The sequence below is a fragment of the Homalodisca vitripennis genome, chromosome X (assembly GCF_021130785.1).
Source record: "Homalodisca vitripennis isolate AUS2020 chromosome X, UT_GWSS_2.1, whole genome shotgun sequence".
NCBI classification, from domain to species: Eukaryota; Metazoa; Arthropoda; class Insecta; order Hemiptera; family Cicadellidae; genus Homalodisca; species Homalodisca vitripennis.
This window is the reverse complement of record NC_060215.1, coordinates 125,669,259-125,687,500: the sequence shown is the minus strand read 5'-3', so window position 1 is coordinate 125,687,500 and position 18,242 is coordinate 125,669,259. Positions and strand designations below refer to the sequence as shown.

Genomic DNA, 18,242 nt, shown 5'->3' with positions numbered 1-18,242 from the left:
TCTCCTGGCAGCTACAGGGCAAGGACACACATTGTCGTCAAAGTAATTTTATGATCCTGTGAAAGACGTGTTACAATCGTGATCTCATATCTCTACTGAATATAGTTGTTAACTACCCTCTATAACTGAAAATTTTGAACATTACACTGTAATATGACAATAATTGAAGTGGCTAATTTCAATTAGTTATCTTACTTACGGACACACGTTACCGTCAAATTAATTTTATCATCCTGTAAAAGTCGAGTTATAATCATGTTCTAAGTCACGATTTATTATCGGTAGAAGGAAGGAAGAAAATCGAAATTTACTTAAATCTGCAAAATCGTGATGAAAACTGTTTTTATGAACAACACAACAATAGGTAAGAAGATACACTATCACATCGGCAAGTAGCAGAAACATTGTTCAAAGCTAGGAAGACGTTGACGATAAAGCCCTCACGAAACAATAGTATGAAGTGCGTAGAAGAAATTTTGAACACTGTCCTACGATTGACATTCTGAAAACTATTGTTCATTTTACTAACTATTTAATATGCACAAGGTGCTCACCAATCCACAATATGTTGTTTCGTCTAAACACGTCTACGATATGCGAGTATGTACAAAGGTAATAATTTTTTTTAAAAGGTAAAAAAGTAATATTTCAATAGTATTAGTGGTATACAAATACGAGTCAGAGACAAAACGTTTCCCGTCTAAAAATCTCATACTGTTAGATTTTTAGTCTAAATACTTTTAGTTTAATATAAATAATTGTTTAAAATATTCTTACCAAACATTTCATTTGGAACACAATCATGTCTGGAACTACTATGTGATGTAATAGTTTCATTTTTTACTCTGGATGTAGCTGAAAACAAAATTTACAATATGTAACAATCGGTTAATATTCATTCATCCCAATAGTCTAATAAAATACAAAAATTTATAATCTTCATAATCAATTGCAGAAAGATTGTCTGAAAAATAATACAACATTGGTTATTCAGTAATCTATCTTAGTAGCATGTATCACCGTAGGTTTAAATTCAGTTTTTACTAAAATTGCAAAAATAGAAAATAAAGGGACAAACCGTTTACTTAAGAAGAAACTTAAGGAGTAGCAATAAACGTTACACCTTACTTTTGGAAATTATTAGTGGTTCAGTTTGTGTTCAAGCATTAAAAATAATTAAAACTTCAGTGTTTTCCAGGATGCTGGTATTAGAGCATAGAACGATATTTTGAAACACTATGAATTATCTAAATTACTACGCTTCTCCTTACAAACTGCTGTAATTTATTAAAATTTGCTATTAAGTTTGACATGTAGAAAACACTTACGTTTACAAATGTGGAAATATTCTATTAATTCAATTTTTACAAACACGTTATAAAACTCCCACGGAGAGGCCGTGAGCTGCACCAGATTCTTTAACATTTTACTGTACCAATCACAGTACGTACCTCATAAATGTAAATTTCATTAGGCCATGGATTAAAACAATATATAATAACGTTAATATATTATTTCAAGGTAGAAAAAAAAGGAAGAAAGTTTGTCACTCCTGTTTACAAAATGTGTAAAACCTTTAATTCGAACTGGTTTTAAAAAAATAGTTATGAATTATTTTCAATCTTTATTTCATGAAATTGACAACAGTGCTTTCTTTATCTCGTACGTCTTAGCACAAGGTTGCAAAGTTTTATAATATATGCTTTGCACTATCTTCTCGGAATATAGCTCAATAGTTCTTCTCAGTTAAGTGTAAACAACGATTCCTTTGCCTCGTCTGCCTTAAACACAAGGTTGCAGATTTATTAATGTATGTACTGTCCTCTCGGAAAAGAGTAAATTTACTCTTACCATATCTACCCTCCATAACTGAAAATACTGGATTTTAACACTACACTGTAATATGACATTAATTGCAATAGCTAATTTCAATTAGTTATTTTACGTTCTGCCCCCATATTTTACAACATTTTTAAATACTGAATAATATTTACTGAATAATAATACTGAATAATGTCTTATTCGTCTTGTTAACTAAACATTATCGACAGTAAATGATACAAATACTTACATGGAGCAAACAAATTTCTTTCTTGATAGCTATATTTGAATGGTGGTTCTGCCAAATTGAATGGTGGATCTGAAATTTCAAGCATAATATTTTAACACCTCAAAGAATCGAAGGAACTTACGCGTTGAACAGAAAGATGACATAGGATTTTTTCGGACATTTTCCATCGTTCAATGAAACAAGAAATCAGTAACACTACGTTTCTAGATCTGCAAACTGATATCTTCTTCAGGTAAAGAACTAACATAATACTTGATTACAAACTAGGTCAAAATAAACCAATCTTACCAAAGCGTTATGACACGTCTAAGTCAGGAATCACAACCACCATGTTGTTTGTCAACTTCACTAATTCTATAAACCTGCACCTAATACAAAACTATACACAGCACTAATCATTAAAACTGAACTACGGAATACAGGTCAAAATACGTCTATATTCGTCTACTAATCACCTACGACTGACCAGAGGGCACTAGCCAATGCCATTTGTCACGGCAGACAAAAACAAGATGTCGGAAATAAAAAGGAAGGGGGAGAGGAATGAGCCCTTTCGTTATTATGGGTTCATGCGAGATGAACTTCTTAAAACCATATTGTGACTCTGCATTGATTTATTACAAATATCTTATCCGTTTTATACTTTTGGTTTTCTTTTTAGTTCATTTTTTAGAATAGGCAACCAAAGCGGCCTAATCTCGACTGATGGTTGACTCATTGGTTGGTCTGCCAATTTAATTTATGTTGCCTCAATTAATTTACTTTTGAGGAGTGTGGTTCCCGATGTACCGCATTTCTTCAAAATGCAAAATGCTACATTGGTTGATTTTTTTTATTAAAACAAATTAAAAGACATTTTTAGGGTAAATATGAATAGGTAATCCTTTGGCAAGTTAGTACTGGTAACTTTAAAGTATTAGGAAGGCGGTTGACTGCCTTGAATTATGAGAACTTATCTTGTGTAGGCTACTGCAGTTACGTCAGATCTGAGAGGGCTATTGTTTCTCGAGTTGGACACGGCTGGGCCAATGAGAGGACGCCGCGGATGTCCATCAGAGGGGGGTGAAAAGGGAACTAAAAAGACAGTCAGCTCAAAATTGTTGGCTTTCTTTTTTGGTACTTATCGTGAATTTAGTTGAAAACAGTGTGTGCAGTGTTTCTAAATTTTTTTTCCGCGAAAGAAATTGAGCAACATTTAAATTTATAGAAACTACAGAGGAATCTGCATAACTGATTCATGATGAACAATAAAGCATAATAGAATCAAACAAGTTACATTTGGTTCAAACTTGTAAAAAATTTAATTGAAATTAAACTTTGTTAAAACTTTGATTGAATTTTGGAAATTTAGTAATTTATTGATATTTAATTTAAAATCTTTTATTGTGAATTAAGAATTGGAAATTAATTGAACTTTAATAATTGTTTGAGAGAGTTGTATCTGAACCGCAAAGACTTGAAAGTTAAGGTACAACTAGTAAAAAGAGAAGTTTAATTTTTTTTATTTTGAATTGTGAGTGAACTTAGAAGTGAACATTTTTATTTAAGTTATTTCCAAGTGGTATTTGATTTTTATTTGAAACCTTTATTATTTTTATTTCAGAAGAGAGCTCTGAATTTAGTTTATGTTTGACTGATATTTTTATTTCTTGCCAAAGGACCTTTATATTACTAAACGGTTTGTCAATTCTTTGTGGAAAATAGAGTGTTGAAAATTCTGAAACATTAAACTTTTTAATTTGCTATTTTAAAATAAATAAATTATTTTTATTTAGAACCGTGATTTAGTTTTAGACAAACCAGATAATATTTAATAGTTAACAAATTAAGTAATAAATTGTACTGAATATTCTCTCGGAGCTTAATAATCAAAAATATTTTATATCGTCTTCGATGTCTCATTGATAATTTAAATCTTAATATTCTGTAATATTAATATCTACAATCCAAGCCGTAATAATATGCACAAAATGCTCACCGATTACCAAAATTGTGTGACGTCAAAACCTGCCATCGATATGCGAGTATGTGCAAAGGTAATATGGTAGTAGTGTAGTAGTAATAGTGGTATACAAGTACGAGTCAGAGACAGAAAGATTCCTGTCTAAAAAGCTAATACTGTTAAATTATTAGTCTAAATACTAATACAAATAATTGTTTAAAATATTCTTACCAAACATTCCAATTGGAACAAAATCATTTCTGGAACTGCCTTGTGATGTAATAGTTTCATTTTTTACTCTGGATGTAGCTGAAAACAAAATTTACAATATGTAACAAGCGGTTAATTTTCATTGATCCCAACAATTTAATAAAATAACAAAATTTATAACCTTCATAATCAGTTACAGAGAGATTGTCTGCAAAATAATACAAAATTGTTTATTTAGTAATCTTTCTTACTAGCAATAAAGGGACAAACAGTTTACTTAATAAGAAACTTAAGGAGTAGAAATAAACGTTACACTTTACTTTTGGAAATTATTAGTGGTGCAGTTTGTGTTCAAGCATTAAAAATAATTAAAACTTCAGTATTTTCCAGGATGCTGGTATTAGAGCATAAAACGATATTTTTAAACACTATAAATTATTCAATTTAATACGCTGCTCCTTACAAAGTGCTGTAATTTTTTTAAAGTTTGTTATTAAGTTTGACATGTAAAAGAATTTACTGTTACAAATGTGCAAATATTCTATAATTTTAAATTTTACAAACACGTTATAGAACTCGCACGGAGAGGCCGTGAGCTGCACCAGTTTCATTAACATTTTACTGTACCAAACAAAGTACGTTCCTCATAAATGTAAATTTCATTAGGCCATGGATCAAAACAATAAATAAAGACGTTAATATATTGTTACAAAGTAGAAAAAAAAGAAAGAAATTTAACCAAGTTTGTCACTCCTGTTTACAAAATGTGTAAAACCTTTAATTATTACGAACTAGTTATGAATTATTTTCAATCTTTATTTCATGAAATTGTCAACAGTGCTTTCTTTATCTCGTACGCCTCAGCACAAGGTTGCAGAGTTTGATAATGTATGCTATGCACTATCTTCTCGGAATATAGCTCAATAGTACTTCTCAGTTTAGTGTAAACAGTGATTCCTTTGCCACGTCTGCCTCAACACAAGGTTGCAGTGTTAGATTTATTAATGTATTTACTATGCTCTCGGAAAAGAGGAAGCTTACTCTTCTCATATCTGTACTGAATCTAGTTGACATCTACTCTCTATAACTGAATATTCTGGTTTTTAACATTACACTGTAATATGACATTAATTTTAATGGCTAATTTCAATTACTTATATTAGTGTGTACCTCCATATTTTACAAAATTCTTAAATACTGAAACTAGGTCTTATTCGTCTTGTTATCTAAACATTATCGACTGTAAATTATACTAATACTTACATGGAGCAAACAAATTTCGTTCTTGATAGTTAGTTTTGGATGTTTCTGGCACATGCAATAGTGGATCTGAAATTTCAAACATAATATTTTAACACCTCAAATATATGAAGGAACTTACGCGTTGAACAGAAAGCTGAACTGTAGTTACAATTACTTATTCTTTAGAACAATTAATACGACTGATTCAGTCGAATTATACGTAATTTAAAAATATAATTTAATTTTATGCTTATGCAAGCCAAAAATATTAATATAAATTATAAAAATATATTTGTATTTAAATTTTAATTTTATAATTCATTTGTGATTTTAAGAGAACTTGTCTCAACTCACTAAATAGCAAATAACCATACAAGTTTTACAAGCAACAACTGCAGTGCTGGGCTAATAAGAAAAATCAATTTTGATTCCCATATCAAAATTCTGTATTGTCGATTACTAATTTTAATATGATTCCTGTGTTAATTGTTACTAAGAAATAAGAATATAAACTAATTAATTCGAATATTGTGTGGCCATTTTTTTACTAATCCTTAGATACTAACGAGATTAGATTCTATGTGGATTTTAAAAGCAAAACTTGGTATCGATCCTACATTCAGAATTTTATGTCCATTCCTGTATAAATAATAAGTAGAAATATCCTCTCGGAATAGAGGAAACTTACCCTTCTCATATCTGTACTGAATCCAGTTGACATTTACCATCCGTAACTGAAAATTCTGGTTTTTAACAATACACTGTAATACGACATTATTTGCAACGGCTAATTTAAATTAGTTACTTTAATTTGTACATACATATTTTACCACATGTTTACATACTGAAACTAGGTCTCAAATGATTCGATAACTAAAGATTATCAAAATTAAATTATACTAATACTTACTGTGAATAGATGTAAGAAGTTCTAGGAGTTCTTTTTTGTCTTTTTTGTTCTTATAGAATTGTCGACCTGAAATTTCAAACATAATATTAATACCTCAACGAGATAAAGGAAATTACAGGTTAAACAGAGAGCTGAAATGTAGTTACATTTACTTATCCTTTTGAACATTATATGAACCTGATTCAGTCGAATTACACGTAATTTAAAATAGAATTTACTTGAGAACTTGTCTCAACACACTAAATAGTAAATAATCAAACAAGTTTTACAAGCAACAACTGCTGTGCTGGGCTAATAAGAAAAATCAATTTCGATTCCAATATCGTGGTCAGTATTCTCAATTCCTAATTTTAATTTTTATGATTCCTGTGGTAATTGTTTTTAAGCAAAAAGTATTTAACCTCATTATTTTGAAAAATGTGTGGCCATTTTATAATTGATCTGTAGATACTTACGAGATGGTAAAATTCTTTATATCCATTCCAGTATAAATAATGGGTATAAGTAATTTTGTGGCTAAATATAGTTAATGACTATATATTAAATATTAACTAAAGAATTTAGAAAGGATAAGAAGACCAGGTTTACATTGATCAGCCTGGAATTACATTCCTAATTCTTCCTCATGAAGATTTTATAAAGAACACTCTATGACGAAGAAAAGGGATATCGATAAAATGTAAAACAATAAGACTGCTCTTCCTATTCTGTTTAAATAGTAAAGTTTCAATTGTTACAGTAAATTGTTTTTGCGTTCTTACCCTTTAAGCAAATCTAGCCAGTCAAATATTCAAAACCACCCTAACCGTAATTAAAACATTTTCAGATATTAACAGTTTATATTATTTAAATGACATTATTCATACAACTATACAAATTCTAAGATACAAACATAAATTAGACTATATATATATATATATATAATGGTTCAGGAGCTATGTGGACTGCAAGTTTTCGGATTTTTTTCGGACTGATGATAAAAACTTGCTATTGGATCACTTTAAAAAAACTCACCCTGTATATATATGTATATATATACACACACACACACATATATGTATATATATATATATAAATTTATTTATTTATGTAAGTTAAAGTAAAGATAATTTTTTTGTATGTTATGTTTTGTGTTGTGTGATGATAAAGCCATCATCAAACAACAATATGACGTGTGTAGAAGAACTTTTGAACACAGACCCATGATTGAAATTCTGAAATCTTTTTTTCATAATACTCACAGTTTAACATGAGGTCACCGATTACCAAAATTGTGTTTCGTCGAAACATGTCAACGATATCGGAGTATGTGCAAAAGTAATATGTTGATAAGTGGTATCCGAGTACTATTCAGAGACAAATCCCGTCCGAGAAGCTCACAGCAATAATTTCTTCCTAAGAGGATCATATGGTGTAATGAGAAGTATGAAATCCTTTTAAATTAATTAACTGACTGAGATTGATTTTCAAACAAGTACTGTACGGTAAGCAATATGTATATTGCTAAGAATTAAACTTATCTATAAAGAAAGTTATAATTATTAGATATTGTTAACTTAAGTATATTTTATAATAATATTTTAATTGTTTTAACAACCTGTGTTGTAAGTCCTATAAAATCTTTACCCATAACACATTTCAAAATATTATAACTAATAAGTGTTTATCACATAAAGGTTTGCGCCTAAAAACAGAACTTTGGTTTACCATCTTGAGAAATATTGGAAAAGTCTGATATATTATTCCATGGCTTTCTAACTTAAGAATCACGGTTTATTTCTGTGTCGTAGTGTCTGTGGTCAACACAGGCATTTCAGATTACTATGGCCAAGAAGCCATACTCAGTTGTAAAATTTTAAGGGAGCCCAAAATTACTAAAACAATAGGAGACACAAGGCCAGAAAACCTCTCTTCAACTTTCCAAAGAAAACTGGGAGTTCTTAAATATCTGACATTCTGCAGAAACGTATTTTAATGTTTAAATCACCGAGCTTATTATGTTTTACACAAAAAAACAAAACATTATGTTCATCCGGAAAAGAGAAACAATAGATTGAACAAAGAAGGAATTCTCGTTTCAATGGAAAAATTCAATTTTTTCCGAAAATCAAAACACAACATCAAACTATAAGTTCAAAAGTTATTTCAGAAACAACAAAATGTTACGGAAAAGTGATCCAAGCAGCAAAAGCATATGATGTCTCCAAATCAATTATCTCGCCAAAGAATATTTTAAAACTGTATGGGACATCATAAACAATAAAAATATTATACATAACCCAATTAAAGTCATAATACAGACTGGTAGAGGGAGCGACTGAGGTTGTAAACAAATTTAACGGATTATCGCGTCAGTTGCTCGTAAGCAAGGCCCTTTTCCTTTACCTCCACTATAAAGTCTGTCGCGTAGACAGAGCCCAATAATCATTTAGCAGCTCCCGGCTAACTTCAGTCGATACTAACCTAATGTCTGTGTGGCTAATTAAAAGTTTCTTAAGGCATATTGTGAAACCGTTATTTCAATTGGTCAATTTATCTTTTTAATGTGGAGTTTTTCCTTCAATCCTAAAAAAACGTGAAAGTTACCACAATCGTTCAGAAATATGATGACTACTCTACCAATAATTATAGATCTGTTTCAACTTTGCCTGTATTGAGCAAAGTATTTGAAAGATTCTATTTGATTGGTATTCTTAAATTTCTGAACAAGCACACCCTGCTTTTTGAAAATCAATTCGGTTTCAGAAAGGGTAAATCGACCATAGACGCTGGTGCGAGTATAGTCGAACTGGTGATGGAGAGAATAGAAAGTCAAAATTCCATCAATTATCTTATTGGATGATTCCCTGCTGGGCGAAGTTTAAAGTTCAAGGTTCCTTGGAATATTTCTGGATAGGGAATTGACTTGGAACGTCTACATAGATCATGTTTGCTCTGAATTGTGCTCATGAATTTATGTTCTGGGCCAAATACTGCCCAACTCAGGTTCTGATGACGGCGTATAACGGCTTGGTCTACCCCCGTCTCACCTACAGCTTAGTGTTGTGGAGAGCTAGCACAAATAGCCAGGTCCACACAGCGTTCAAAATGCAAAAGCAAGCAATATGCATAGTCCCAGTTTGAAGTTGAGAAAGAAACTTTTATAAAACTGCAATTTTGTTGACTCTTCTGAGCATATACATTTTAGAGACAACTTTATTATGCATGTCTTAATGTACCTTGACAAGTGGTCGAGACATACATGCATATGAAACAAGAGGCAGAGATATTTCACTAACCGACTGGCACAGGACTGTGATTTACGAACACTTACTTTCACAAGCAGGAGTTCGTTTTGTCAACAAGTTGCCAGTATAAATGAAAAATGCCTCGACGTGTAAGGCATTAAAAGCGCGTTTAAAACACTGTTTAGCGTTCCAAGCGATTAATGGTATACGACTGGGTGACTGCACAATCAGTATATTGGTAACCGGCACTGGAAGTGGGAACACTGGCATAAGTTAATGTGGTATGAGTGAGAGTACAGTAAGTTTGACTAGGCTTTTGATGTAGTGTGAATGATTTAAAAATTGTATATGGTACTTTTACGGTTGCTTTACATTGTGTTATATTCTGTAAAAATAGAATATTCGATTTTATTAAATTGTCATGGAACAGTTTATCGTAAGTAATCAAAACAGTTAAAAATAGTAATTATTCTTATTACATTTAAATAAATCAACTGTTTCAACAATAAAATACTTTATGTACGTTATCAAATCAGTTGATATTTATACAGTATCCTTTTTTAAATTAGGGTTAGCTTCAAAAATTAGAATGAAATTGATGTTAAAACTTATTGATACTATTAGCCAATAAATATATCGTGTGCTGTATGGCGAGACTATTAAAGACAATACGTATAGATCGGCAGTTAACATAAATCCTTAAACTATAGTAGTAATTATAACCAATTATTGTTATTTATTACCTTTTTTATTTTGTTTCTTTGCCTGTTTCCTATTTAATTCTCTTTTCTTCATATCATTCTTAGATGATCTTGCCACTTCAGTTGGTGTTTCTGATGGAGGCAGCATGGAATCTAGCAATTCTTCTACACGTCTCAAAGTATATTCAGGTGGCATTGTATTACCTCGATTCTAAAAAATTAAAAAGAAATGTTATTAAATTAGATATGTCACATTTTATGCTGTTCAAAGTTTATTACGTTAGCTCGCAAGTAATGATGAATGTTTAATAAACACATTACGCTATTGTACTAATATTTAATTCTTTTGGTAAGTTTAGTTTTGAATATTCATGATGTTTAAGTCAAGGTAGTTAGCAAATGACAGTAAAACAAATATTCTTCTAGTATGAAACAATTTTATAAAAAATATTTCATTATGTCCATTGTAAACTCCAGAACACTGAGCTTTCTTCTGGGCCCCACCATTCATATTGCGTGTCTCCCAGCATCGACTCAGCAGACGAGACTTCAACACTGTCTTACCCTTCTTACAAATCTTAATTATACTACTCCGTCTCTAGGAGACTCTGGCTGGCATTTGATAGACACCTATTAGAACCACATGGTCTCTGTGCAGATCATATACACCCAATACTCCTTCTGGCTATAACCTAAACACACATCTTGGCTTATACTTATCGACGATAAAGATGATTCGAATCTTCTTCTCCTAACTTCATTGCGCATTTATAGGATATTAGAAATTAAGTTTCTCTCAATTACTCGGGGATCCTAGCATATTAAATCGTTAAACACAGTTTACTTCATTAATTGTGTTCACAAATCAAATTAGACCAATGTTTATCTGTATAATATATAAAAAAATGTTTTTTTCATCCTGAATCTATGTTGTGGAACAAACGGTATGCTGCGATATTGCGCAGAAGTCGACTACGCACTTCTATACCTCACGCATTGCTTAGTGTCTGACGCCATTACGAGTTCATCTAACAACATGTAAACAAGGCTACTACAATTAGTTCTATTGTTAGATATTTGCATTTGACAGGGGGCGACATGGGCTCTATAAGACATCCGGCCAGATAAAAAGTTACAACAATGGACGCATAAAAATACACCAAATAAACCACCCTACTCCCCCAAGTAAAATTCCTTTAAAAACAAAAAATACTAAGCCTACAGTGTTTTGGCACCAAAAAGGTATTTTGCTTGTGACCACGGTAAATGCAGAATGCTACTGTGAAACACGGTTGCTGACCCCCACTCAGAACATAAGAAGAAGATTATACTCACTTTTGGACTTGTTCTTGACAATGACCTTCCGCACATGACTATGACCATCCTCACATGACTATGACAATCCTCACATTACAATAACCTTCCTCATTGACAATGAGTATCCCTACAGTGCCACTCTAAAGGAACGGTTTCTTCATAGATTTGAATAGCACATTTTTTACTATCAAGTTTATAGCCATGATCTAACAACAAGTGACTTTCATTTGTTTCCTACATTGAAAAAGTGGCTAGGAAGGCTGAGATTGCTTTCTGATATGCTTGAAATCCCATCTCATGTCGCTGGAGGCAACGTTCTATGAAAATTGTATTGGAAAGCTTACACCCCGGCATGACAAATATTTTAATGCAAATCGCGATTGCGTTAAGAAGTAACCATATGTGTATGTAACTTTTTATTGTCAATTTATTTCAAGTATTAATTTGTTCAATTTTTTAAATAATACAACAAACGTTGAAAATAACAGCCCTCTTAATTAGGAATTATAAGATAAAGCGTCTAAAAACTGTGAAATACTTAAAATAAAAAACGAATATTTTAATTTAATATATTAATGATTTTTATATACAGTGTATACATAAAGGCCTGCACAGGTATAATATTTTCTAAACGATAACAGATATATCAACAAGATTTGGTACATCAACACTACACCTAAAAATCTACTTTTTGAAGGAACTATCAGTTTCCTGTAATATCATGGGGACGTCCCGCAAGGAGTCAGAAGAAAATCTGAAATAGGTCAATATTCACGTCATTTTAAAGGGCTTATCTAGCAGAGTTTAATGCCGCAAACCGCACTCAAAAAGATTGGACCAGACAACATTGCGGCTGTTCAAAAGGTTTTATTTAAAAAAGATGTTTAAATGACCAAATGTTTTAAAAATAAATGTTCAAATTGTTCACCTCCAGTTATTTGACAGTTGGAAAGACGCACATAAAAACTATTAACAGAATTTTGCTGGGCAACTTGAGGGATCGTCTGACATTCTTGAAGTATTCTTTGTCTCAGTTCATTTAAATTTTGAGGCTTTGTTTTGTAGACGTTGTCCTTAAGGTAACCCCCCAAAAATAGTCTAATGGAGACAGATCTGGTGAACGCGCTGGCCATTCTATAGTCCCCCCGCATTCCGATCCACCGTTGCCAAAAAACAGTGTTTAAATAGGCTCTTACGTCGATGCCGTAGTGTGGGGGTGCTCCGTCCTGTTAAAACCAGATTTTCTGGAAATTTTCTCCAAACACGTTTTGAAGTGCTGGTGTAATTTCCTTTTCCAGCAAACGTTGGTATGATATTGCATTTAAATTTCCTTCAATAAAGAAAGGACCTACCAACTGGGTACCTATCACACCAAGTCAGACATTCACCTTTAGTGGATACTGCGTATGTGCCTCCCGCATCCAGTGAGGATTTTCGCTACTCCAGTAACGGCAATTGTGCCTGTTTACGCTTCCATTCAGCATAAATGAACACTCGTCTGAAAACAAAATATTGTTTACATCAATTTCATTGCGATCTATTTTAGCCATTATAGTTTCACAAAATTCTATACGTCGATCGAAATCATCTTCATTGAGTTCGTGCACCAAAGGAACTTTATAAGGCTTAAAATTAGACCCTTTCAGAATTTTTTTAACAGACTTAACAGAGATGTCATGAGTTTGTGCTGCTAAGCGTAGGGACTCTTGCGGGTTCTCAATAAATGTCTGCTATACATCTAAAGAGTTGTCTTCGGTTGTCGCAGTAGCGGGCCTTCCTGACCTATGACGATCGGAAACACTTCCTGTTTCCATAAAGCGTTGAACAGTTCTCTCTACAGTTGTTCTAGAAATAGGCTGCCTCTCGTGAAAGTAGTCATTAAATAAATGGCATGCTTCCTCGTGTGATCGTCTGTTGTTTCCCTAACCAACCATCATAAGAAGTGTTATACGTTCACGTTCGTCAAGCGACATAGTGTAGTTGAAGAACTACAAGCAATACGACAAACTCTTTTGTACCAAAGTGCACTGATAAAAAGGTTGGACCTTACTACCAAAACAAGAAAACTAGAATAGCCTACTATCAATAGACTGGCTAATATGAAAGTCCAAACTGCGACCCAAAGATAAGAGCTATCTAATTGTTACTGTTATCAGGTTTTCCCGGTTATCAATATATTAGGACCAAATTTGCAACCCTTGAGGATAACTAACATCATAATTCACTTCTGTACAACTGACAAGCATAATGTAGTATTTAGCTGCAGTATTCGTTTGGTTGCAGTTTTGCTTTACTGGGGTTATAGCTACTAATAAAATGTAAAAAAGTAAAACCTTTAAACAGCTGCAATTTTGTACTGGATCAATCTTTTTGAGGTCTTTGAGTTGCGGCATTAAACTCTGCTAGATAAGTCCTTTAAAATTATGTGCATAGAGCCGACCAAAAATAAATGTAAAGTCCGGTTCAATGTACCATAAATGAAGCTGAGAAACAACACAGCAAATCTCAATGAAAAATTAACCGAATCTACATCCGTTCGTCTCCAAAAGCAATCCAGGACCGGCATACATATATCTACTCTAGTGAATCATAAATGAATCTGAGGAATCACGAATGAAAAATAACCGAATCTATAGCTGTTTGCTTCTACTTTCTTAAGCTGTTTTATTGTTAAATCTCCTTCGAATCAATGTAAACTCTTCGAAATCTTAATCTTTATTCTACAAAGTTAATCGTAACACATTCTTTGTCTTTTATTGTCTTTTTTCCCAGTAACAATCAAGTGTAATTTATCATTTTTTATTCAATTCTTTAATCTTTTTTTTCATCCAAAACAGTCAAAAATCTATTTGGCAAATGTACTTTGTAATCTTCCAATTCTGCTATGATTGTAAGCCCGAATTTATCTTTCATTTTCTCCAATGTCACAATTTTGTATTTCTTATTTTCTTCTAAATCAATTAATTTCTTATATTCTTTAAATCTTAGTTCGCCAACTTCATTTAATTCCTTTAGTAGCTCCATTTATAAAGGAAAAATTTTTATTAGTGATTTTCTAAATTCCAGTTTTATAGGGATATTTCTTCTCCAAAAATCGCTATAAAATTGAAATTTAAAAAGGCTACAAATAAAATTTTACCTTCATAAATATAAAAATGGAGCAAAGTAAAATAACATGTCTGTTTTGTAAGAAAGAAATCCTAAAACAAATCTATGATCGCCATTATAATCCTAAAATTCATCTAAAAAACAAAGGCATTTACGAGAAAGAATTGAACTCTTTGAGGAATTGGGCTAAAGACAATAAAATTGTCGATCACGGAAAGATGTATAATATAGAAAAATTAAGAGAATTAAAGAGAAATTTTAAGAAGGAAAAGAAAAAATTTCGAGCTATTTAATGATGAAAAAATTAATTCAATCGCTGAAAAATTGTCCATTGAAACAAACGATAAAACTAAGTCTGAAATGATGAAGAAATTGATAAAACTCTTTACGAAAAAACTGAAAATATCATTGATGTCGAAGTTTTATCCTCTATACACGGTCTTTTCAAGCAATACATTTTAACAAATTTAAACGATACTTCCATGTCAATTTACAAATATCTATCAATTATGCGCCCATAAATTAAAAGTTTAATAAAAAATTTCAAGAAAATGTTAAAAATATGAAGAGTTATCTCTCTTTGGAATGTGAACATGAACGAACTTTAGTGAACGGTGAACCACAAACATGTCCAATGTACTTTATATATAAAAGCAGACAAGGTCTTCGATGTAATCGATTTTATCACTAAACAATTTAATAAATTAACACATCGTGAACAAACAAATCATCCAAATAAGGGTTCTGGATGGACATTTAAAAGTTGCAAACAACTAGTTTTGAGCCTTAATAAACACGAAATGATGAACGCAGGATCATATATCGATTTATCAAAGAAAATTAAAGATAAAAAAGCTTGTATAAATATCAAAAATAAAGATGATTTTTGCTTTATTTATTCTATCCGATGTGCTATTGAAAAACCCAAGACTCGTGTCGACAGAGCAAAGCAATACGAAAAATTCGTCAATGATGAAATATTTTCTGGTTTTGAGTATCCAATATCCTTAAAGGATATACAGTTATTTGAAAAACGAAGTTACAATTCCAAGTATAAGTATCCTAAAATGTCTATCAATGTCTACAGTTTTGATGAAAATATTAAGGTTGTTACATTACGAATTTCTGAAAAATATGATGCTGAGTTAAACATTGACTTATTGTATTTTAAACAAGATGATAAATCCCATTATGCTTTGATGACAGATTTAAGTAGATTAGCGAGTTCTCAATTATCAAAAAATGCTCACAAGATGTTCTTGTGTCGAAGATGTTTAAGCCATTTCTACAAATCTGGAGATTTAACAGATCATTTGGAAATTTGTAAAAATCACGAAGTTTGTAAACCAATTATACCATTTCCTGGTCAAACAACATCATTTAATAATTATCAAAAGAAGTTTAATCATCTGTACGTTATTTATATGGATTTTGAAAGCATATTAGAGAAAATTCCGACATGCAAGAACAATCCACAAAGATCGACCACAACCAAGATTCAGAAACACATTCCTTATGGATTTACTCTATATTTAGTGTCGAATGTGACCAATCGCATGTACAAACCGATATGTTATCAAGCCAAAAATGAAGAAGATTTGCCAAATGTTCGAAAACAATTGTTTGAAGAGCTCAATAAATTATCGAAGTACATAGCGAAAAAATATAATTCAAAGAACATGAAACCTATGAAATTGACAGAAGAACAAGAAATTTTTTATAAACATTCTAACATATGTCATATTTGTGAAACAGAAGAATTTGATGGAGCAAAAAAAGATTAAAAGTAAGAGATCATTGTCATTTAACTGGAAAATTTAGAGGAGTAGCTCATTCAACTTGCAATTTAAATTTGAAATTTCCTCAAAATATTCCAGTTTTCTGTCATAATATGTCAAACTACGATACTCATTTGTACATAAAAGAGATGGCTAAACAATACGGAAATGTTGATTTGATTGTAAACACAGATGAAAAATATATAAATTATTCAGTAAATTCTGGATATGGCTATGAGTTTGACAATGATAAACCAAGAAAGTTCATCAAGTTTTCTTTCGTAGACACATTTAGATTCATGGCGTCATATATTGAAAAATTAGCTAAAACCCTCAAGAAAGAAGACTTCAAGCATACAAATCATTTTATACAGAATGGAAGAATATTGAATGAAATTTTAGAAAGACAACCAAATGACGAAGAAGAGATTTTTAAAATTCTATCTGGAAAAGGCATATTTCCTTACGAATTTATCGATAGTATTGAAAAACTTGATTACACAGAAGAGCTGAAAATTGAAGATTTCTATTCACTTTTGACAGATGAGAGCATATCTGTGAAAGATTATCAACACTATTTAAACGTATGAAACAAATTAAAAGTGAAAAATCTAGGAAATTACTCTGATTTGTACAATATCCAAGATGTACTATTGCTCGCTGATATATTTGAAAATTTCAGAAACATTTGCTTAAATTGCCATAAACTTGATCCGGCACATTATCTGACAGCTCCAAGCCTTGCTTGGGATGCTATGCTAAAATTAACGAAAATCGAGCTTCAACTAATACACGATTATAATATGTATTTGATGATTGAAAAAGGCATTCGTGGAGGCATTTCCCAATGTATTAAGCGATATGTGAAAGCAAATAACAAATATTTGAAAGATTTCGATAAGACAAAGCCCGAAAACTATTTACTTTATGTCGATGCAAACAACCTTTATGGTTATGGTCTTATGCAAAATTTACCATATGGCGATATTAAGTGGATGGATCCTAAAACGTACACAACTGCAGAATGGAAAGAAACAATTTTAGAACCTACTAGTGAAGAAGATTATGGCTATATTCTTGAAGTTTATCTAGGATATCCAACGAATTTACATGAACATCGCAAGGATTTACCTCTTGCTCCAGAACATTTTAACAAGAAACTTTGCACAACTTTACTGGATAAAACTGAATACGTTGTTCATTCAAGAAATTTGAAATTCTATCTGGAACAAGGTATGATTTTGAAACATGTGAATAGAGTTATTGCATTCGATCAGAAGCCTTTTATGAAAGAATACATTGATTTTAACACAAACATGAGAACCAAAGCTACAAGTGACTTTGAGAAGGACGTTTACAAGTTAATGAACAACTCAGTTTTTGGAAAAAGTATGGAAAATGTGCGAAATAGATGCGATATCAAACTAGGAAATGCAGAATTTTCTATGAAACAAGCTGAGAAAACGAATTTCAAATGCTTTAATATCTTTGGTGACAACTGTATAGCGAGTCATATGTATAAACAAAAGGTGAAATTTAACAAATCGATCTACATAGGATTTTCAGTTCTTGACCTATCAAAATTGCTAATGTACGAGTTTTATTACGACAAATTAAAGAAGTTTGATCCAGATTTGAATCTGTGTTACATCGATACAGACAGCTATTTCCTAGAATTGAAACGAGATCCTTTTAAGATTATTAAAGAAAATATTGACGACTTTGATACGAGCGAT

General features: G+C 31.6%; 1 protein-coding gene across 1 annotated transcript in view; it reads right to left on the bottom strand.

The window, feature by feature from the left end:
• LOC124369610 overlaps nt 1-18,242 on the bottom strand; it is a 107,911-nt gene that overhangs the window by 24,339 nt on the left and 65,330 nt on the right. Inside the window, exons 3-8 of the mRNA XM_046827660.1 lie at nt 10,346-10,514; nt 6,376-6,441; nt 5,487-5,552; nt 4,245-4,322; nt 2,072-2,140; nt 778-855 (exon numbers count right to left, since the gene is read on the bottom strand). Coding sequence (XP_046683616.1) covers nt 778-855; nt 2,072-2,140; nt 4,245-4,322; nt 5,487-5,552; nt 6,376-6,441; nt 10,346-10,514 — 526 coding nt within the window. The remainder of the gene's footprint in view (nt 1-777; nt 856-2,071; nt 2,141-4,244; nt 4,323-5,486; nt 5,553-6,375; nt 6,442-10,345; nt 10,515-18,242) is intronic.